Source organism: Molothrus aeneus, chromosome 14 (genome assembly GCF_037042795.1).
Source record: "Molothrus aeneus isolate 106 chromosome 14, BPBGC_Maene_1.0, whole genome shotgun sequence".
In the NCBI taxonomy this organism is placed as follows: domain Eukaryota; kingdom Metazoa; phylum Chordata; class Aves; order Passeriformes; family Icteridae; genus Molothrus; species Molothrus aeneus.
Window position 1 is genome coordinate 8,512,144 of NC_089659.1, and position 21,554 is coordinate 8,533,697.

A 21,554-nucleotide genomic window follows, 5' to 3' on the forward strand; every position below is an offset into this window, starting at 1 on the left:
AAGACAAGGGTTAAATTTATAGCAGATTGTTTATTTTCCTGGCATCTTGTTTTCCCCAGATGTGCAGTAGGAGATTATATTTTTACTTTAAATTGCCTGATTAAAACATTCCTGAAGCACTCATTTGGCATCCAGTCAAGCTCAGATGCTCAGTTCCTGTCTTCACTGACACCTGTGGTCAGAGGGAATCTGCCTAAGATAGTTTGCTCCTTTTGGTTTTGAAAGCAGAAGTCCAAGACTGAGAGTGTTGGAGTGAAAAATACATCACAGATGACTGAAATATACAGACCAATGAAGTGAAATATAATGTGTATTCTTTTTCTTCAGGGTCCAATGGGAGTTCCAGGATTCCAGGGAATCAACGGGATCCCAGTAAGTTTGCATATGTAAATATAAATCACCAGAATGATAATCACAATGAAAAGCACCTGAACATGATTAGATTGTCCTAGCACATGCATAGTGTACCTTGCCTCTATCTAGATGTTTGTTAATCCACCTGGTGATTCCATGCTGGTTTGTAAGAAACCAGGAAGCTGATACATATCAGAAAGTGAGCCCGAGTTACACGGGGATTGTTTGCATGATTCGCTTTTCTTTCAGCACCATGTTCCCTCAGTACTGCCTAAAAAACCCCGAATCATAAAATCACAGACTTGCAGAGTTGAAGGGACCTCAGGGAATCAAACAGGCATGGTCAGCTGTGCTTCAGGCCATTTTTAGCATGCGTATCCTAACCAGTTCTTAAAACCTTGTGATGATTGAGACTAAATTCTCTATTAGAAAACCTTTGCTAACTTCAGTCTTTCTTTCTGCAGTTTAAAGCTCTTAGTTCTCATGTTACTGATCAGGGACACAAAGAGCAGATTGTTCACTTTTGCTTTGTAGTTGCCGTCTTGTATGTGATAGCTCTTACCAGGTCTCCCTCAGTCATCTTTTGCTGTGACATGAATGAAAACAGTGATGAGAGCTGAGGCCCTCCAGATTACCCTTAATTCTCTTCTAGGTTCTAGTCCTGGTTTAGATCAGGTCACAGGTAGGTAACCACTTTCCCTGACCATCAGGAGCATTTTGTTTCCTTCATTCTTTAGAACTTTGCATTCTAGAGACAGTTTATAAAAAATTATGTGGCTAGAGTGTTTTTGCCAGCTTTTGTTTGCTTGGTCTCTCCAGTGATTTTTGCAGAGGTATCTCAGGGAACCTTTAAATGGATCAGCTTTAGAAGTTGCCCTAAACTTCCTTACTCTTTCTACACTCTTTGGATCATCCTGCTTTTTCCTTCCAATATTAGAATTATTTTTATTTTCTTGATGGTGTTTTTCCATCCTGTGTGTCATTGTGCCTTCAGACTATGCTCATACTCTTTCTCATCTTCCCTGCTTTCTCAGATGGCCAGGAGCTCCAACAATTGAGCTGTGTTTTCTTACTTCATATCAAAACCAGAAAAGTTGTGATAGATTGGCTGAAAATGCACAATAGGCCTTGTAAATGAGCTTGTTTGATTCCAGTTCCTTCCTGGCCCTTGTCCTTTAGTCCCCCTCTGCTCATCCTTGCCTGTTTTCTCTCCTGCTCTACTCCCTTGCTGCTCTTTTTTTTTTCTTTTACCACCAGCCAACTGTCTAGGTCTGAAGAGAACAAGCTGTTCGCATAATACTTAATTTAATTGAACACACTGTGGGAACATGCTGTTCTCAGGGTGTTTTTTCAGATGAGGCTCTGGAGAAAGGGGATTCCCAACAATGAGGGGAGGCAGAGACAGATTGCCAGGTAGTTGGCAGGGACAGGCATTCCAAGGAGAGAGCAGGGAGACAGATGAGAGGATTCAAAGCCTCCAGCATATGCAGATCTACTCTGCTTTGCAACATTCTGCAGGTGGGTGAATGGGAAAGAGGCAGATTTTGCTGGCATAAGTAGCAAAGTGCTCAGCACTGTGGCTCAGCACTGTGCCACAACTGCAGGACAGAAAAAGGGAAAAGGGAAACTTGTTCATACTGCTTACATTATAACCACTGAGATAAATGCTTCCATTGTAGGATGAAAATAGCAACCACCACTGCTTGAGTAAATATTTTTACTTTTGTCATTACATTTCAGGATAGGGAGCAGCTTAGATTTTTTTGTGAAGTGTATACCAATAAAGGCACTTTATATGGATGTGTGGAATGTAGAGCAAAGGAGAGAACATGTGTGTGTGAGAAAGATGGAAGAAGTAAAAATATATTGCTATCTCTGCACATCCAAATACGAAGAGAGATTCTTTGTAGTATGCAGGTGTGTTAGTGTAGGCAGGTGTACTTTAGTCATGGCCATGGGCAAGGCCCTTTTTCAGAGGGGAATCCCACTGCTGACCTTAAGGGAAGTGGTATTCCACAGAGCTCCCTTGGGGAGTGCTGGTGGCAAGTAAATCATGTTGTTGCAGCTGGCCTGACTAATCCCTTTAACCTAGTAAATACAGCAGCTACATGTGTTTATTGCTAGACTTTCATGTCATGCTGTAGGAGAAGCCCTCAAATCCTTAGCCCTACTTGGGAAGTTTATTTTTTCCTATAAGACAGGATTCAAGGACACCTCTGGCAAAGGCTGGAGCTGAAGCTGGGAGATGTATATAGCTTTTCATGAACTGTCCAAGGAGTTCTAGAAGGAAATACTTTTATGATTAGTGAGCCCTTGTCTGTGCTATGAAAGCCAAAGCTGGATGAAGAGGCAGTTTTGTGACCTTCCTGGAGTAAAAGCAAGCACTTGGCAATGGCTGTAGAAAGGCCACTTGCCTTAGCAACCATGAAACTATTTATTCAATTAGTTTTGTATTCATCCCTAATTGCATTTGTTTCTTTGTTTTTAATTATTCATTGAGCTCTCCTGTTGGGATTGCCTTTTCCCTGTTTGATTTACAAAAGAGGCCCCTTGGGATCACAGTGTCAGTGTACAGCAAGAGCCAGATAAAGGAGGGCCCAGATAACCAGTTCAAATTTCCTTATCTCTTTCACACCAAATGCCTCCTTTTGTGAGTACAGAGAGCACAAGCATCTCTCCAGCCTGTGTTTTAACTCAGATCTGTAAACTAATCACCCTGACATGTATAAGTAAAATCTGTGAAAGTCTTGTGCCTTAGTCAGTTGAGGTGCTTGTGTTCAATTGGCACATCTGCCAAAACAGGAATTAGAGGAGGTGAGAGCAATGAAACTATTAACCACCACTTTTTCAGGTCAAACCAGCTCTTTAAATCAGTATTTTAAACCCCTGGGAAAAAGCTTCTTTTAAGGCAGGACTTAGCAACTCTCAAGGAAGTCAGTTGTGGGTGTTCAGTATCTCCTCAGATAAGGGTCTTAAAACAAAATATTATGAACTCTGATTGCAGATTAGCTTTAAAGTAGGAAATCCTTTGGATTGTTTTCCTAAAGCAAAAGACACAGAATGTGTGTGTGTGCTTGTGTGTCAGTCTGTGTCATGCTTTGGCACAGACCCACAGACATGGATGCCATGGGATTAAGTAACAGGGGCACAGATTTATTTAGCACACATAAGAAATCACTGTGATCAGCATATTTTATGTCCTCTCTCTTAAGCCCTACTCGCATTTTAAGAGGAATACCAAGGTCCTTTGGGCCTCTTACAGGCTATCTTGGTCTGAGAGTTAGGAGATCTCGCCCCAAGCGTTTCCCAGGACGTGCTCACCCGGCAGCTGCGTGCCACGGGCTGGCTCTGGGCCAGCAGGAAAGCTGGAGCAGCTTGGCTCCCTTCTGTCTCACTCTGAGGGGCAGATGTTGGCCCTTTCAGCTTCACTAAACCTTGCAGCTGGTCACCTTGTGTTGTAACCAGATACATGTGCAGCCACATAGCTCCTGGTCTTGTTTATGCTGTAAACAAAGTGAAAGACCTGATAGACACTGACAGCTCTGGCCTCTGACTCTGCAGCACTGCCTGTCCTGTCAGAGACTTGATGGTCTTGGCTGTGACATCCTGCATGGATCAAATTAATTAAGTAATTTCTAAGAGAAAAATCTAAGTGGCAATACATTGCTGCTTCAGCCTACTCCAGTTGCTTTACTAGGGCCTGGCAAGTTCCTGCTTGCATGCCACATGTTATTTTGATAAGCAGAATAATCATCAGAGCAACTGGTAGTGTTAATGCAGTGGTCTCTGATGGTAATGCTTTAGGATGACTTCATTCCATTCCTTGTTAAATCTCAAATTTATACTTGTCTGGGTGAGCTGCCTTAATTGTGCAGTTGAGACACACCTGACATTGATCAGTTTGTACCTTGTTGACTGACAGAAAGCAGATCAGGTCCCTCTCGATTTTGTTGGCACAAATCTCAATGCAGTTGCCAAATGAGCTGGACCAAGGACTTCATCTGACTGGAAATTAACCCCATTAAGAAATAGAATTGTTATTTCTCTGCTGTGTTTGTTTCCAGCACAGGGAGTAGGTATGTGTGAATAAGCAGCCATATGGAATAGCTGTCCTGGCAGCAGCTGAGGCCAGTGATCAGCTCAAGTAATTACATAAATATGGCTCAAGTAGTTCTGCATCCTTGAGAAAATCACCCTGCTACTGTGTGTCCCAAGCTTCCCATCTATAAAATTAGATTATAGCGTTCCCACATTTTTTCAAGGTATTTAAAGATCCTTAGATAAAAAGCTTTACATTACTGCAAAGTTCTCATTGAGTTTCACCAATAAGGTCTTCCCAGTCCAATCCAATAGCATATGCTATTGGCTTGGACTGGGAAGACCTTAAGTGTTGAAAATGTGCTTTATTTTAAATGTCAGGCATGAAGAATTGTTAATGTTCTGCTTTATCTCCATTTTATCCATGTTTGGTTTTTTTTACTTTCCTAATGTGAGTCATAACTTGCTTAGTGCCATATCTTAAGGACAAATCTTTGGGATCAAATAAAAGTACTTTTGGGATGAGTCAAGATCACCGTGTACAGAGAGGGGAGAGAACTGTCAAGTTACTGATACTATCTCCATAAGTTTAATTTTTCTTCTTGCCTTAAAACAATGTTGTTGAGTGCCACAGGACTCACTTATAGGAAAAGTAGTGCAGAATCAGGAACTGCCTGACACTTGGGCATTGTGACTGACAGTTCTGCCTTTCTGCCTTCTGCTCTCAGATACTCATGTGGCACTGAAGAAAAACTACCTGAAGTCCCAAACTTTGATCTCCTTTGCATTAGTACCATGCTGAGTAAACTCCAGTCAAATTAGTAGAGATATACCAGGGCAAAAGACTTGTGAAATCAGAATTAGGTACAATTATGTTTTGCTCTGCTTGATTTAATAATTGGCCATTGCAAATACTTTCTTTAAAATGTTGTTAATTTAATTGGATCTTTCTCCCAATTGCTTTGCCCAAGGTCATATGTTTAATATAACAAATAAAGCTGTTCTGCTTGAATGGCCTGATACTGGAGCTTTAACATCTGTTGATCTATTAAAAGAAAGAATCCACACTGGAGAGGAAGAGAAGTCACTGAAACTCCAAGCAGATTTGGATTATAAATGCTTAGTATTGTTGAGTCTGCCTCTGCCCTTTCTTTTACATGAGCAGCTTCCATTGCTGGTGTCAGGTGCACCCTTGCGTGCTGTTTGACACTGTTACATTCCATATGGTTCACACTCTGTGGGATGGTCCCTTTTGGGACCTACTCATGCACAAGTTATGTACTTCAGAAAATTGTCCCTTGGAGAAAAAGGTAATCAGATGAATGCAGCCAGTGTTCTAGGATTTAACCTTTAGGGAGGACAAACAAAGCTGGCTGAAGAAGCTTGTTCTGTTGCACTCTGCCATACACTGAACTTGGTCGGGGGTTGTGCAATTCTTTTGGTTTGTGTTGCCATTTGGAAGGAAGATATCAGTTTTCTGGGGACAACAGTTTTACTGGCAAATAACAGATCCTGTGGTCATTCTCTCTCTTTCCCTTCACACAGGGTCACCCTGGGCAGTCTGGACCCAGAGGCCCTCCTGGCCTCGATGGCTGCAATGGCACCACTGGGAGTCCTGGCATTTCTGGACCTGATGGGTTTCCTGGCCTACCTGGACTGCCTGTATGTCCCAACTCAAATGTGTTCTGTTGTCACTAAACCAGGATTTGCTTTTTGTGACGTTGTTGGAGAAGTAACTGCCAAGTACTTAGGAAGAACCCAAAAAACCCTAAGTTTATTAGAATTGTTAGAGCTCAATTTTTTTATCCACTCTGAGGATAAAATGAAGATCCTGTGGACAAAATCCCCTCCCTCACCTGCTGTCATTGCTGCTTTGGATGCAGCCCAGGATATGGGTGGCTGGCTGGGCTGCAAACTCACACTGACAGTTTTTCATCCACAAGTACCCCCAAGTCCTTCTCCATTGTTGCTTTCAATTCAGTCATTCCCCAGCCTGAATCTGTGCTTGGAATTGCCCCAGCTCAGTTGCAGGATCTTGCACTTGCTGAGGTTTACATGGGCCCATCCCTCAAGCCTGCCAAGGTCCCTCTAAATGGCATTGATGTGCATATGAACAGGGGAGTTCTACCGTGTTAAACAGGTTCAAATAGGATCTAAGGTTGTCAAAGACCTAAAATGAAAAGAAAATCCTATATAAACAGGAAAATACCAGAGAAAATGTTTGCAGAACCTTGTTTTTCTAAAGCTGCAGGAAGTCTTTAGTTCTCATAATAGCCCAGCTTCTCTGGCAAAGCAGCAGTGGTCCTTTTACAGCTAACTGGAGCCAGGAGTTTGCCTTGTTCATTTTGCTAATTTAGAGAGTCTTTCAAAACTAAAGCAGTGTTTTTTCAAGAAATTTATTTTTTACTATTTTTTCTTAAATCAGGGTCGTCCTGGCCCAAAAGGCCTTAAAGGAGAACCTGTTTTTGCTCAAGGCAGTCTTAAAGGAATGAAGGTAAGACTTGTCATCACACAGGAGAAAATGCAGTACAAGAAACTCTTTGATGTCCCACAGGTTGCAGGGCTGATACTGCAGCTTTGATTGCTCGTGGTGTCAGTCCTGGGTGTATGAGTGCAGAGCTGTGCAAAGGGCCTTGTAATAACTTCATTAATGACACAGAATACTCTCAGAACCTGGAATTGCTTGGTTTTTGAAGAGATCTTAATTATCCCATACTGAGATGCTGAGACACTGCTCATCCTGTTACTGTTCAGTGCATTTTACAACTTCTGCTGTGAGATTCCAGCGGCCTCTCAGTGTTTCTGGTGCTGGAAGGTACTAGAAGTTTATCACTCACAGTTTACATATGTGCTTCATTAAATATTGAAAATATTAAAAAATTCACTCTGTGATTTAAGGCCTCTCACACTGACTTTGCTGGTCAAAATTAGAAACTTTTCTAAGATTCTATCCACACTATGTACGCTCATAAGTTCATAAAAGTTAAATAGGTCTTTATTAATTGACTTCTATAATTATGGGAAATGAAGATAATTTCTTATTATGATGATGTACTTTTGCTTATTTTATTGGCAGTCATATAATAAGAGTTTTTATAGTGTATTTTCAGTGGTTTTCTAATTAATATTTTTAATGTCACTTTATTTTCTCTTGTTACACATAAATAAAATGGTTCCAATTTTTCTAGAGATCTCCATTACCCAATTCAAATATGAAGGAATAAAGTTCAAGATATTTTCCCATTTACACTTGATCTAATATTAACTAACAGCAAATATTTCTATTTATACAAAGCTTTATGTTCCTGATAGTTTGCTGCAATTATGTTGTGTAATTTTTACATATACATTTATGATTTTTAGGGTGAAAATGGTCTTCCTGGACTGGATGGAGTTCCTGTAAGTTATTTAATATTGGGCATAATGATTTTAAACAATATTAAGTAGGTACATTGTCAGGTATGGAGTCTCAAGGACCCTTTTCAAATTAGTGGGAAGTGTATTTACATGTGTGGTACCAGTAGTGTAAGCAATTCTAGATTTGGAAGGGTATGAGTAGGGAAAGGGTATGGTAGGGGAAGTCCAATTTTTCCTATTACCTCATTATTCCTTTTTCAAATCAAACTCCCTTCATTGAACTCTGTAACTTTGATTTTCAAAGTACCTCTAATAATATGAAATAATTTGCATTAATATTTAAGTTGGCTTACTTAACTAGGGGATATTACTTAATGTTTCCTGAGACTCACTTTGGATGGGGTTTGATGGGGTAAATTCTACACATCCTCTATTTGTCCTCTGTTCTTTTTATAGGGCCCAAAAGGTTTTCCAGGTCCAATAGGTCCTGCAGGCCCTATAGGATTACCAGGTTTGCAGGTAGGAGACCTCAGCTGTTGTATTTGTTGATGGAACAGTTCCAGCTGTTGGCAGTTTCCCTTTCCCTTGTCTCTGTTTGTGTCATGGCAATGAGCAAGAGTGCCTGTGCATCTGAAAACCCTGAGCACAGCTGACTTCCAGCACAGGATGCTCATTCTTGGGTAGTTTAATCTAATCACAAGAGCAAAGGCTCCTCTCTGGGCACCCAGAGCAGCAAATGAGGGCTCCAGCAGAGCTCTGCAGTGCTCCCTGCAAACACCAACACGTTGTTACACTGCTCTGAGCACTGCCTCATCCCAGGGCTGGGGGAATAGCCTGACTTCTGATCCTTGGAGCCTTTGTTGCCATGAGATGTGTTAGAGTTGCTTTTTCAAGATCCTACAAGAGAATTTCTATTGGGCAAAGGTAAAACCAAACTACATTTTTGTTGGGTTTAAGTTGAAGTTTTCTCTTAATTAACGACGTTGCCAAAGAGCTGTGCTGTTAGAGATGTGTAGACTTGAGAGCACGTGTGTTGCTTTTGCTTTGGAGGCAAGAAAGTTCAGGTACCACTGCAAATCCCAGCATTGCTACAGTTGTTTGCATCCTAATTAAATCAAAAGGAATAAAATCTTGATCTTGTTTACATTTAGGGTCCAGTGGGTCCCCCTGGGCCACCAGGTCCAAAAGTAAGTAGCTACCTTTCCTGTTTTCTTTTTACACCTAATTTTTGGGGTTTAACAGTGCTGTGGGCTTAAATAATAAGGAGTGGTGGTGTTGCTGTTGTTTTATTATTCATTCATCCATGTTTTTTTTCTCCCCTAGGGTAACATGGGATTAGGCTTTCAAGGAGAGAAAGGAGAAAAGGTAAGTGAAACTTGTTTTATTATGGAAGAGCATTAAATAATACTCCAGAGTTCCATCACACCTTGGTCCTGTAGAAAGTGGCTAGATTCTAGTATTTTCTTCTTTTCCTTTTTCTTTTCTTCTTTTGGAATGGCTGGCAGTTCAAATGCTAAAGAATCTTGCTGCTTCCTTATTTGTTGGTACACTAAAAAGGATGGGAGCCTATTCTGGGTGAAGAAGAAGGGGAAATCTCAAGTCAGTGCAGTATTTTTGTGGTTATCAAGACTGGAGGTCATTAGACATCTTTTGAATCTCCACTTCTCAGTTTCTTTGCATCATCACCTGTTGTGTTGAGTTATTCCAATGACTTCATTCTTCCTGGCTTTCATTACATTCTTTGAGTAAACTGGTGTGTGATTTATAGTCTCACTATCCTAAATGGGTGTCTTGCAGTCAGAATTTACACAGGCAAAATGGGGCTTCTTCAGGTTCTCAATCTGGAACTTGATTCTGCTGATGTTAGAATTGGTTCTTCATCTTCCACAATTCTAATTGTTCCTTCTCTTCTTTTTTTTCATATTTCTCCCCAAAATTTTTCTGCAATGTTTTCCTGTTGGTTCAATTGCTGAGCCTTTTTTTTTTTTCTTGGCATGTTTTATAATCACAAGGCTTTGGAAACAGATGCATTTTGTTCATGTTGATTTTCTATCTGATCTTTTGATTCCCATGACCGAAGTCCCATGCTAGCATTCAGGCACACAGATTTATATACATGAGATACAATTGAAGTGGTTTTTCTTCTGATTTGTAGTCCATTTCCATGGAAAATCAAACATGGTCTGCTATGTTAATATCTTCCTCTTTTGTTTACAGGGTGATGTGGGGCTGCCTGGGCCTCCAGGTCCCCCACCCTCCACTGGAATTCTGGAATTCATGGGATTTCCAAAGGGGAAGCAAGGAGAAAAGGTCTGTAAATTCAGTTTACAAACCGTCTCCTTCTCCATGTTCTTTCATTCAAGAATGAACAAAATTACTGAACAGTGAGAGCTGTTATATTTCCAAATCAAAATAATTTTTTGTACCAGTTTATTCTGCCAAATGGTTATTGAATAAAAATATTCATAGCTCAGACCATTGTGGACCACTAGAGAATACATACCTCTCAGAGGAAGAAATCTGGAAGCTATTTAAAGGATTTTGTCATTAATCCTAAAAATAAGTGAACTGTAGCTTGTTTTTGTTGAACCTGTGAAATTGTGTCAGCTGAAGCAAAAAAAATCAATTTAGAAAAATAAATGGAACCTCCAGCTCTTTTGCCTTAGTGCGCACTACTTTGAAATAATCTGATTTTTTCACCTTTGCATTGTTATTACTGGGATGTGAATTTAGGTCATCAGTGTTTTTATGAAAGCTGTGTGGTCTGAGTTAAAGATTGAGTTAAAGATTCTTCAGACACGTGAAATTTAGGCATATTGAGTTAATCTGGGACTTATACAGGCTGGTTTGGGAGCCCAGTCTGAGCTTGCCTGAGCCCCTGTGTAAAGTTATGAGAGAGATTGTTGTACTTGGTCAACTGACATTAGTGTGAGCTGAAGCTCAGACAAATCCCACTCCTTTGGGCTCTCTCTGGAGTTTGTAAGCAGAGTTGTGAAAACACTGCTGGCCCATCATGAGCTGTTTTGCTGCTCTCACCAGGCACTGTGCATGTTGCAGTTTCCCAGCTGATGGTGTGACATGGCCCTGGTTTGGCTTGTGGCAGTTGTGGTCAGCAGAGCAGCAGCTGCCAGGCAGTGGCCAGAGGAAGCACCAGCTCTGTGCTGGGAGCCTCTGATGCAGCACTTGGTGACACAAACCCAGGGCACTCCCTGGCAGAAAAAGGACAGAGCTTTGCTTTAGGTGTCAGGAGCAGGGTGGGTGGACAGGAAGGTCTTCCTTTCACAGGCATAGTGATTTATTGTGTTTGTCTCTTCCCCCCTGCCAGGGAGAGCCAGGTCCTCAAGGATTCCCTGGAGACCAAGGATTGCCTGGTGTCCCGGTAAGGACAGAGGAGTGTTTTTAACACGTGCCCAATAGGGGTTAGATGATTCAGCAACCTCTGAATAGCTCACAAGGCCTCTACAGGAGTTTCTAGGCACCAGAGAACTTTGATAAAAGTGTTCACAAGACTTTTTGAAGAGTGTAACTGTAATCTGATCGTTTTTTGTCCTGTAGATACAAAGAATAAAGTGCTGTCCTACTACAGACTTGCAAAGCTGCCCAGATTTCAGTACCTGCAGCCTGCTGTATGCAGACCTGCTCAGAGCTCTACCTGTGGCATGGCCACTTGATGGCAGTGTTCCTTGTCCCACAGGCATTTTTAAAAATCCTATTTTTTCCCTTTTATTATCTCTAAACATATATTTTGTAATTTTACTTTAAAGCTGTGAAGCACATGCAGATCTTTCTTTCTATCCATATACACCCAGTTAAAATGGGCTGTTGAGTATTAGTGCTAATCAACTCAGCATGGTGTTGCATCTCCTCTATATGAATTAAGAAAAACAACTTAGCCCTGAATTCCAGAGAGCTATTTCCCGCCTTAAAACATTTTGTAAACAGAGGTTGTTTCAATAAGTTTAGGGAATAAATATTTTTGGGAATTTCTGACTAATAAGATAAATTGTTTGCCAGTTTCTTCAGTTACAGATGTTCTTAGGAGAAATACGTGCAAGGAAAACCTGTACATGAAGCACAGTTTGTTATTAGCCTTTCTGGACATGTTCCATGCTTAGCTTTATGCAGTACAAGAGACCCATTGAAGCTGGTGAAATTGAACATATGTACAAACTTAACCACAACCGTAAGATATTTTAAGATTGAAGCCTGGAAATTGCTTAACTACTGTAACTCATGCTGAAATTAAATCCTGGTGTACTATCTCTGGATTTGATACTTCTTGCTGACTGGGAAAGCCACCAAACATTTCCATATGTTGAGCATGAAAATGCTAGTTTTGTGTTATTCATGGGCTTTGGAAGGGAAAAGCATGCCCTGAGCATTCCCTTGAGCTGCTGCTGTTAAGAAATGAGACTTGAAAGAATTTCTCAATGTGGAATAGAATGCAGAGTAGCATTGGCAGGTCTTTGCTGTCTGTAACATGGGGTCACTTGCAGTTGCTACTGAAATATATGCCATGGTTAGAATGGATAGAAGTCTTGAGGAATAAAGCAGGGACTGTACTGCACATCCTGCCAAGTCTGATGGATGGGAGTTTTTCTTGCTGGGACAAAGCAGTCCCAGCAGAAACAGTCAGCTCCTTTTGTCTCACTATTGTACTGTTTGTATACATAAATGGGTTTGTGTTCCCTTTACTTAGGGATGTGCTGTTCAATTCCAAACGAGATCACAGAGATTTAATGTTGACATTTTTCCTCAGGGCTTTGGAGGTGTTGGAGAAAAAGGAGAAAAAGGTGTGCCTGGCTTACCAGGTGGCAGGGTAGGTAACTTCACCAAGTCTTTAAATGCCTGTTCTCAAACACATGGGGTGGGCCTTTCATCAACAGACTCATTCCCTGCTGTGATGTGCTCCTGTGCAACAGGACATTCTGTTCTGTGTGTGCAGAATAAACTATCTGATAGAAAGTCTTCACCACACTACAATTTATTGGTTTTGTGATTACATTGTAACACCTACGTTCCTAATAAATTGAAACACCATTACTTCCTTAACTTGAACTGCCAATTAGAAAAACAGTGCTTAAATAAGATAAGCCTGCTTTTATCAGTTATTTTGTTAAATTCTTTACATTGTTAGTGTTAATAATTGAGAGATAAGAAAAGCAGTGGAAGCTTCTCTTTTTGAAAATTTTAACTTTTAATTCTTTGGTGCTGAGATATTTGAAGCCTGATCAAACTGGGATGGAGCCTCTAAAAGTTAATGTGTTTGCTGTTCTAGGGTCTTTTGGGGTTGGATGGATCTGAAGGAATTCCAGGGAGAAAGGTGAAATTTCTTCTATTTTTCACTGTATTTAAGAGTTACAGAAGCTCTCTAACTGCTTAACATCTACCAACTTCCTTATATTGTGGCTTCAAGTTCTCTGATGGATAAATATACCTGCCTTATTGAAATAGTTAAGCTAAGTAGAAAGTACAAAATCAGTAGATCCTATGTCTCCCAGTGTTACTTTAAATGTTTTGGTGCCAATAATTTTTTAGAAGGGGAAAACAGTGGGGGAAAATGTGTGGGACAAGGAAAAGAATGTTTTAGACTCTTCATTTTGCAAGCATTTCTACAGTTCTGTGAGAACTCCTAGGTGTTGTCCTGATTTGCACACCTTCAGCCTGCTCACGAGTTCTCACCATCTTCACAAGGAGGCCTGAAGGAGCTCTGGTATTTTGTGAGTGCTGAGAAATTGATACCATTGGTTTTCTCTTTCTTTAATTCTTCTTCAAATGTTTGGTAGGACAAAGAATTTAGTTTGTGATTTGAGTCCAGGCTCTGCAGATGTCTCAGCTAAAAAGCAATGCCACTTACTGTTTCAGTGTGTATCACTGTTCCATTGTGGGGTTTTGTAGGGCCACCCAGGTGTTCCAGGCTATCCAGGACTGGATGGAGTAGAAGGCATGAAGGTAACTTCTCACTAAAGCATTGTTTTTTTAAAGGTATTTTCATGAATAAATAGCTATCATTGCTCCAATCAAACCTCATGTTTGCCCCTATATCACTGTCATTGTCACTACATTTCAATTCCTCGTTCACTTTATCATTAAGCACAAAAATGAGTTGTTGCTGAGCCATGAATGCTCAGGTATTTTAATAATTTTTCAATGTTAATCATTGAACTTCATGACTTAGAATTTACATGTAGCCTTTCTGGTCTCCTTTATCCTTACAGCAATGCCATATTTATTGGACCATTGAGGCAAGATTAGGTGGAAGTGAATTGATGTGAATATAGTGCCAAGGCTATCTGAAGTCTTGGATCACAGGTCTACAAGTATGGACAGACCTGAGAATGTGTTCAGTTTCTTGTACTAAATATAGGTGATGCATAGCAGACATTTTCTGGGTATCTTACAATTTGGGCAGTCAGACAGCTGGAAACTGAGTGGAAAATGATTAGCTAGTAGTTTGCTGTGAAAACACTGCTCTGCCACCAAGATTGCAGACTTGTAAAATGCAAGTACTGAAGGGATGTTTTGTGCAGAGTACATGGAAGAAGTAGTATTAGATGTTTCTGTACAGAGAAGTATTACTGGATGAAGCAACAAAGTGTGCACTGCCTTGGCTCACTGCATGGTGTTTATATGATAAATATGATGACAGTCAAATTTTGTGCTTGTGATTTCAAAGAGGATCTGATTCTCTTTGAGAGTGTCAGTGAGAGGAAGGAATGACACTGCAGTTTGTCACAACTTGCCTGTTCTACCTGGATGACTTTATGAAGGAATCCACCTTTCTGTAAGCTTCTATTATTGAAATTCAGTGTTGCAAGGCAAGAGATAGCTGAAGTGATGAAAGCTTTTAAAAATGAGATTGCTCATAGCAGCTCTCACCATTAAACGAACAGATATTATCTACCTGATGCTGGTCAGCGTGGTGACATAACTGGTCTCCAGTACACATTGTATATACATGTCTGTGCTTCCTACTGAGGTAATTGGAGACCTTCAGAGGATGGCTGGACAGTAGCAGCCATCTTATCTGAAGCAGCCATCAGTTTCATCAGACAGGAACGATGTAAGTCAGGAGAGCAGATGATTATGAATAGCAGAACAAAGTGAATTCTTCAGCAAGACAAAGAATGATGGTTACTCAGTGTATGGCTGCAGACACTGGTACCATAATACAGTCTGCTTCCTGACCAGCAGCCTCCTCTCCATCCCCTATCTGAGTGTGGTATGAATCTGTTCTCTTTACAGGGTGAATTAGGTGACATCGGTCCCCCAGGTCCTCCTGTCATTATTGACAGGGAAGGTGTAGTCATTTCAGGTACACATTTCCTTTTTTTTTTTTTTGGAACTCATCTAAAGCACTTTTTCCAATCCAGCTTTCTTTCTTACTGTATTTTAATGCTTTCCCACATTGTATATTGGGTCTAATCTATCCCTTGTTATTATTTCTTTATTTCTGTATTGTTTGGCTACACATATATTTAATTCATTGTTTATAACTTCAGAATTTAAGGAAAGCCATTCAAATGATGTGTTTCAAGACAGAATGAAGTGTCTTGCTTGGGACAGGCAGAGTCTGTGTGAGCGTGGGCAAGTGCTGTGTCTGCTCTGTAGACACACTTCAATCTCTCTTCAGTGTACCAAGGAAGAATGGCTTCCTGGTGCTGGTAAAGGGTGCTCTGAATGTAATTCTGCTGTTACTTGTTGTCCAATGAGGTAAGAATATTGTTGAGAAAAATGAGCTTAATTAATGCCACAGCTGACTGGGGCCTGCATGGGAACAGTCTCTGAAGCCATAAAGGTAAGGAGACATGGCATAGTCTCTCCTATTCTTTCTCCTTCAGTCAAGTTTGAAACAACCTCTGTAACAGCTCAGGAGGAATTTTTCCCAATATTATTAACTTTGACTAATAGACTTCCTGCTCACAGCTTGGCAGCCTTTGCTATCTGAGAGATCAGTGGCTACTACAGTAATTGACTGAACAGTATTTCAGCAGAAATTCTGATGAGATTTTCTTCCTTGTTTTCCTCTTTCTCTAATAGGTGCCCCAGGTGACCCTGGAAACCCAGGAATACCTGGTTCTCCAGGAGATGAAGGGATTGTTGGTTTACCAGGCCTTCCAGGGCCTCCAGGGTTTCCAGGCCTGGAGAGAGGTAAAGCAGCTGGGACAGTGCTCTTGGCAGGCTGTTTGCTCTGGGTTTTGTGGAGAAGTTTCTGTGTAGTAGCCTGGAGATGGTAAAGGTATTGGAGCAAGCCTCTCCCTGCTCCTTCAACTGGCTGATGTGAGGGCTGCTGTATGAGAAATAGGAGGCAGGGATGGCACATAGGGAAGCCAATTGTTGGCTTAGATGGGAGCAGAATTAGTGCCACAATTATTACAGCTCAGTCTTCACATGTGAATATTTGGTGTGGCAGTGTACACAGGAGGCTGTGGTTTGACTTCCATTTTGAATGTGCTAATTGGAAGAACTTTTCCTGCCTTTTAAATTATAATGACTGTTTTTGAAGACTTTTTATATTTGCAATAAAGAGCTAACAGATTGGCTTGATAAACCCACTGGGCGTGCAACCCATTTGTCCCATCCAAGATCTCACTCAAAAGTTTTTGTTTCACTTGAATGTCATCTGGGAAATTCTGGCCTGCAGTAATCCAGATATTTGGAACTGCCAAGAATATCAGAAAATAACCCCCCTGCTCAGTGTTACATAGTTAATTGTCTGATTGTTCACAGGGACTTAAACAGTGCTGTGGAGTATTTTGGGTCACCAAAGGAGTGTGTAAATGGGAGCCAGTTGGTCCCTCCAATTAGTACTTTTTCCTTGGTGTAAAATTATGAATTGTTCTGTCCTAACATGATTGCAGTTCAGGGTACAATGGTAATTATCTTAACATTAAAAATACTTCAGTGCGTTGGCTGCTGGAGAGCTGCTCATTGTGTCATTGTTGTCTAGATGGAATGGGCCCTGGAGGGTCTCCAGGTATTCCAGGAGTGAAGGGTGAAGTTGGAGAACCAGGAAGAGCAACAATTGGAATACCAGGCCCTCCTGGCAGAGGTGGTTTGCCAGGTCTGCCAGGGGCACCAGGATTGCCTGGTTCACCACGTATGTAGAATTTTTATATCTATTTTTGTATCAGATTCAGAGTGAAATAGGATAAATAATCATTTATATATTTAGTTCTTTGCCAGCAAGGATTATTCATCTGTAAACTGTAAATGTTTGACTGACACCTCATTGTGATTGTAGCTCACAAACTTATATATATGAGTTGACACTCTTTTAAAGTAAGACAATAAACCTAATTATTGTTGAGTGTGGTAGCCTGAGAGACTGAAGCACAAAGTTGTGTACACACAGTTTATGACACCAAGGGCTTTGAAAGTCTAGGTTAGTCTCCTTTTGGCTTAGGTAAAGAACAGACTTTATGAACACCTGAGGTAAATGTCTGTCTTGTGACCAGGTCGTTTGGGTACCAGGAGTCAGATAGGATTCCAGACCCAAGGCAGTAGGATTTTGTTTTTACATGTTCATTTGCATGGATGTCCATATGAAATTAGTTGTGCATTGTTTTGTTTTCCTCCGAAATTGAGTATTACAGGATCAGGGTTGAGTTTACAAAGCTGTGTTTTACCATTCTGCCATAAACTGGGGTTTTTTTTGAGAGCCAACCCTTCAGAACAGAGGACACTCCAGTGATGGAGCCATGGTCTGATAAACTGGTTTTCTGAGGAGAAGAAATAAGTGTTCTCTTAACTTTTTGCTGGTCAATTCTGGCTCAGTTTTCTGCAGAGTCTGTAAAGCTCCTGTGGCTGTGTTTAGCTGATGGCTGCAGTTTGTCTCCATGGAGCATCAGACCGTGCTGGTCAGCACTCCATCTTACTGTTGTCACAGAGGGGAAGGGTTTGCAGACAGTGTAATTTTAGATTATGTTTGATTGCTTTCTGCTGCTGTTTCCATCAGCTTACGTTTCATTCCATTCAGCATATAAAGAGATGTAGACAACAGTCCTGCAGACATGAAATCAGGGACAGGGAAAGTCCCCTTAACCCTTTTGCCCTTTAGTATCTTTCCTGAGCTGCAACCACTGAATGAAAGTAATTTGCCATTCTTTACACTACCTGTCCACAGTTTGGTGAGTTCTTTGGTCATGCTGGTAAATCTGTGAAAAAGTGCAGTGGCAGAGTAGAGGAATTAAACTCTGTTGGATCCACATTGTGAGAACTTTTGCTTTTCTGTATGAAGAGCTGGAAGCAAATGTGGCAGAGAACTGCAGAACTACTGTGGGTGGTACCAACCAAGATCTATCTCCTTGTGCTACATCCAGAGATGTAGTTTTGTCTGGTGCCAGTTGCATCACTGATTTTTTAAGTCAGTAATGAGCTGGAGATCAGCCTTCTCACGGCTTTTCCTTGCCTTCTTTCTGCTTATAGGCCCTTCATTCTCCCCAGGGATAATCCTGAGTGGAAGGACTGGGGTCCCAGGGGAGCCTGGGCCAAGAGGGCTGCCAGGAGCTTTGGGTCCAAAGGGCTACAAAGGTAACTTACTCTTGTTTTGAGAGAGCTTTTCAGCTGTCATCAGGCTGAAAGATGTTTACATGTGGTTAATATCTTAAGGGATGAGTTGTAAGTGTCTTTATGAGAAATCACAGGAGGGGTTGAAAGAGCCAACAGTCTTTGCAATTTAGAAAGAGTTGTGGCCAGCACTGTCAGTAAAATCCTATTTCTTCTTCTTATTCTGCTCAGGCAAATAAGCTGATAAACATATCATGCACAGAAAATTGCCTAAGTAAGTTATACTTTAAAGCCATGAGACTTAGAAATAAAATCTTATTCACTGCTTTTTGCAATAGAGGCTGTAAATGACAGAAAAATTTAAATTTATTCTCTCCTTTGCTAAAAATCGTGAGAATTTGGGTCTTAGTGTGCGACAGAACCAGCATCAAAAGCCATGATGACACAGATATCACTGTGCTTAGTGATTGTTCGGGTCCATAACCAGTGACAATTCAGGGTGTCTTTGTAACCTACTGGGAGGGGGAGTATGGATTTGTTTTCTCTGATAACTATCTCTAAAAAAATGCGGAAGACCTCCCTAAAACTCCCCTAAACCCATCTGTTTAGGAAAGTTTAAACCTTTGGGAAGAGGTCTAGAAGTGCTGAGGTTTGTGCCACACATTGTTATTTAGTGATGGGCATTGCATGGAAATTAAACTGGAGAAAACCTGAGCTCCACTTGCTTGGCACTCACATCACCTGAGTAGAGGAGAATGAGAATATGAGAATGGCTTTGTCTTAATTGAATCAAATACTGCTTTTGGAGCTCTTGCAGTTGAAAAGGGACTTTATCCAAACTCAGTTTGGAGTGTTGACTATTTTCCAGGAGAGGCAGGTGATTGTGCTTGTGATGGAGGAGTTACAAGAGCTGGCCTAAAAGGCATCTCAGGCCCACCAGGTCCATCAGGAAGGCCTGGTGTGCCTGGTGCCAAGGGCATTGGTGGGGACCCAGGCTCTGTGGGAGCACCAGGACTGCGAGGCCCTCCGGTAAGGCAAAAACAGTTTGTGTTGGTTATTCTGAATTGTGGCCATGAATTGTGATCTTGAATGTAATGAAAGAACTTTTTTTTTTCATAGTTGCTTCTATTTGTTTGGATTTAAAAAAAATCAACCTAGAAACTGATCTGTGTAAAGAAACTGAAAGTAGAGATACTATTAGCTATAAAAATGGGACAACAAATGGTTCTTAAATTCTGAGAACTGCACATTCATCAGTCAAGAGAAAAGTAGTAAGACTTATTCATCCCAGGACTTTTTGGAAGTAGACATACATTGGCTTAGACCCAGGGCTCTTCCTAAGTGAGGGCTGGCTGGGGAAGCAGTTGTACATGTGCATGGAGAGAAGATCTGAAAAATCAAACAGGGAGATCTTTCCACATCATTGCTCATAGCTGTAAAAACTGTGCTCCACAAATGGAGTCTGCTTCCTAACTGCTGTATGCTAAATACATCAATGAGAGTTGAGCTCTGGTTTTTATCAAACAGCTAACATAACAAATAGGATTTTCCAAAGTGCTGAGCATTGCTCATTGCAAGTATTTACTTTTGAAAATCATAGTCCATAAAGATACAAATCATTTATCTTCAGAGGATCTTTATCAGTGTCAGTAAGTGCAGCACACCAAGCAATAGGAAAGAAGTTTCATTACTTGGGTCCCATTATATCATCAGTGATGTAATGTTCCCAGATGCCATGCAAGATTGCTGTCACTTTTACCAAGGTTTGGCTTGCCACTGTGGAGCTGTAGTGATAGTAGAAACAGCTGAAAACAAACAAACTTCTTTCCCCTCCCAAGTTACTGTACACAATAGGAAACTCCCTGGAGATTCTTTCTGATCTGGTCATTGTGTCCTGCCCTTGTATGACATTTTTAAGAAGCAAAGTCTTTTCTCTGCATGTTCCTTTTCTTTATCTATTGGTCTGTAGGCTTCAGCTGGTCAGCAAGGACTTCCAGGCCTGAAGGGAGAAAAAGGGGATCCATCCTATGCAACAGTCAAAGGTGTCCGTGGGGACCGCGGTGCAACAGCACCCAGAGGACCTTCAGGCATCCCAGGAGCTCCGGGCAGGGATGGACTGCCAGGCTTGCCAGGCCCACCAGGCCCTCCAGTAAGTCCAGATTAACCCAGCAGCAGTGCTTCAGAACTGGAATAAGGAGCAGAGAAAGCAGCCAGGCCTGGCAAACTAGTCCTGAGTAGCCCTGGGGTAAAGCTTCAAATGCATAAAAAGCTCACAGTCCCTGAGCACAAATTTGTCTTGGTCAGGATTAATAATTGGCATTCCTAATGCCTCTATGAAAAGATAAACTTCAGTAGACCCTAATGCTGTTCTATGTTGAGTCCTAAAAGACAAAAGCATTGTAGGCATATTTATAAGTGAAATCTTTAAATAGGAAAAAAAAAAATCCCACCAGAATCTTATGAATTAAAAAGAAAGTAAATGTCTTTCAGAATCTGTAGTATTTGCATTTTGGCAAATACAATGTAAAATATTCTTTGTAATAGTCACCAAGTTTTGCTACATTTTAAAATAAAGATGGATAATTTACAGTGGTTTCTGTATATCTTTTCAGGCTCACCTGAACTTTGCACAGAACCAACCAAACCCTTACACACATTTTAAGATGATAGTGGTGGATATTCTTTCTGCATCCCTTTGACTTTGAGCTGTAATTGTCTTTGCTGTGCACAGGGTGATGGTGGGCTGGGTTTCCCAGGTGAAAAGGGTCTGCCAGGATTACCTGGCTCCAAGGGCCATCGAGGAGAGCCTGGTTCTCCTGGTGTTGGATACCCAGGCCCTAGTGGAGTTCGTGGACCACCAGGTGACAGTGGAATGGATGGGTTTCCAGGACAAGCAGGTCTTCCAGGCCCTCCAGGTAGGTATTGCTGGGTCTGCTCCTACTTTGAAAAGGGTAAAGCTGCAAGTGAAATGGTACTCAATTTACTGCTGTGCCTGTGGCTAGGCCAGAAGATTGCATTAGGCCAAAGACTGCTCTTCAAATTAATTAAAACTTTTTTGTGGGCTCACCAGGCCTCACATGGCAGTCACAGATTTCTCAAGTTGTCATGTTCAGGAGGACACAGATAATGAGCAATAAATACTCAAGCAGTGCTGAAATACTACGAGTATTAGATGGACCTACTCCCTGGCTATTGTTGGAGAGCCATTTTACACCAAAGGTAGTTAGCAAGAGTGAGAAAATGAGGTTTTTGAGAACACCTAAATCATCGTCCAAATAAAAATAGTAATTCACTGA

At 41.1% G+C, this 21,554-nt stretch overlaps 1 protein-coding gene across 1 annotated transcript in view; it reads left to right on the forward strand.

Annotated features, from left to right (window-relative positions):
• The window catches only part of COL4A6 (collagen type IV alpha 6 chain), a 42,594-nt gene that overhangs the window by 2,460 nt on the left and 18,580 nt on the right, over positions 1–21,554 (forward strand). Inside the window, exons 4-22 of the mRNA XM_066559791.1 lie at positions 328–372; positions 5,938–6,054; positions 6,818–6,886; positions 7,756–7,791; positions 8,206–8,268; positions 8,901–8,936; positions 9,073–9,114; positions 9,967–10,059; positions 11,075–11,128; positions 12,509–12,568; positions 13,028–13,072; positions 13,648–13,701; positions 14,995–15,064; positions 15,790–15,900; positions 16,700–16,849; positions 18,178–18,282; positions 19,127–19,287; positions 20,228–20,407; positions 20,990–21,173. Coding sequence (XP_066415888.1) covers positions 328–372; positions 5,938–6,054; positions 6,818–6,886; positions 7,756–7,791; positions 8,206–8,268; positions 8,901–8,936; positions 9,073–9,114; positions 9,967–10,059; positions 11,075–11,128; positions 12,509–12,568; positions 13,028–13,072; positions 13,648–13,701; positions 14,995–15,064; positions 15,790–15,900; positions 16,700–16,849; positions 18,178–18,282; positions 19,127–19,287; positions 20,228–20,407; positions 20,990–21,173 — 1,675 coding nt within the window. The remainder of the gene's footprint in view (positions 1–327; positions 373–5,937; positions 6,055–6,817; positions 6,887–7,755; positions 7,792–8,205; positions 8,269–8,900; positions 8,937–9,072; positions 9,115–9,966; positions 10,060–11,074; positions 11,129–12,508; positions 12,569–13,027; positions 13,073–13,647; positions 13,702–14,994; positions 15,065–15,789; positions 15,901–16,699; positions 16,850–18,177; positions 18,283–19,126; positions 19,288–20,227; positions 20,408–20,989; positions 21,174–21,554) is intronic.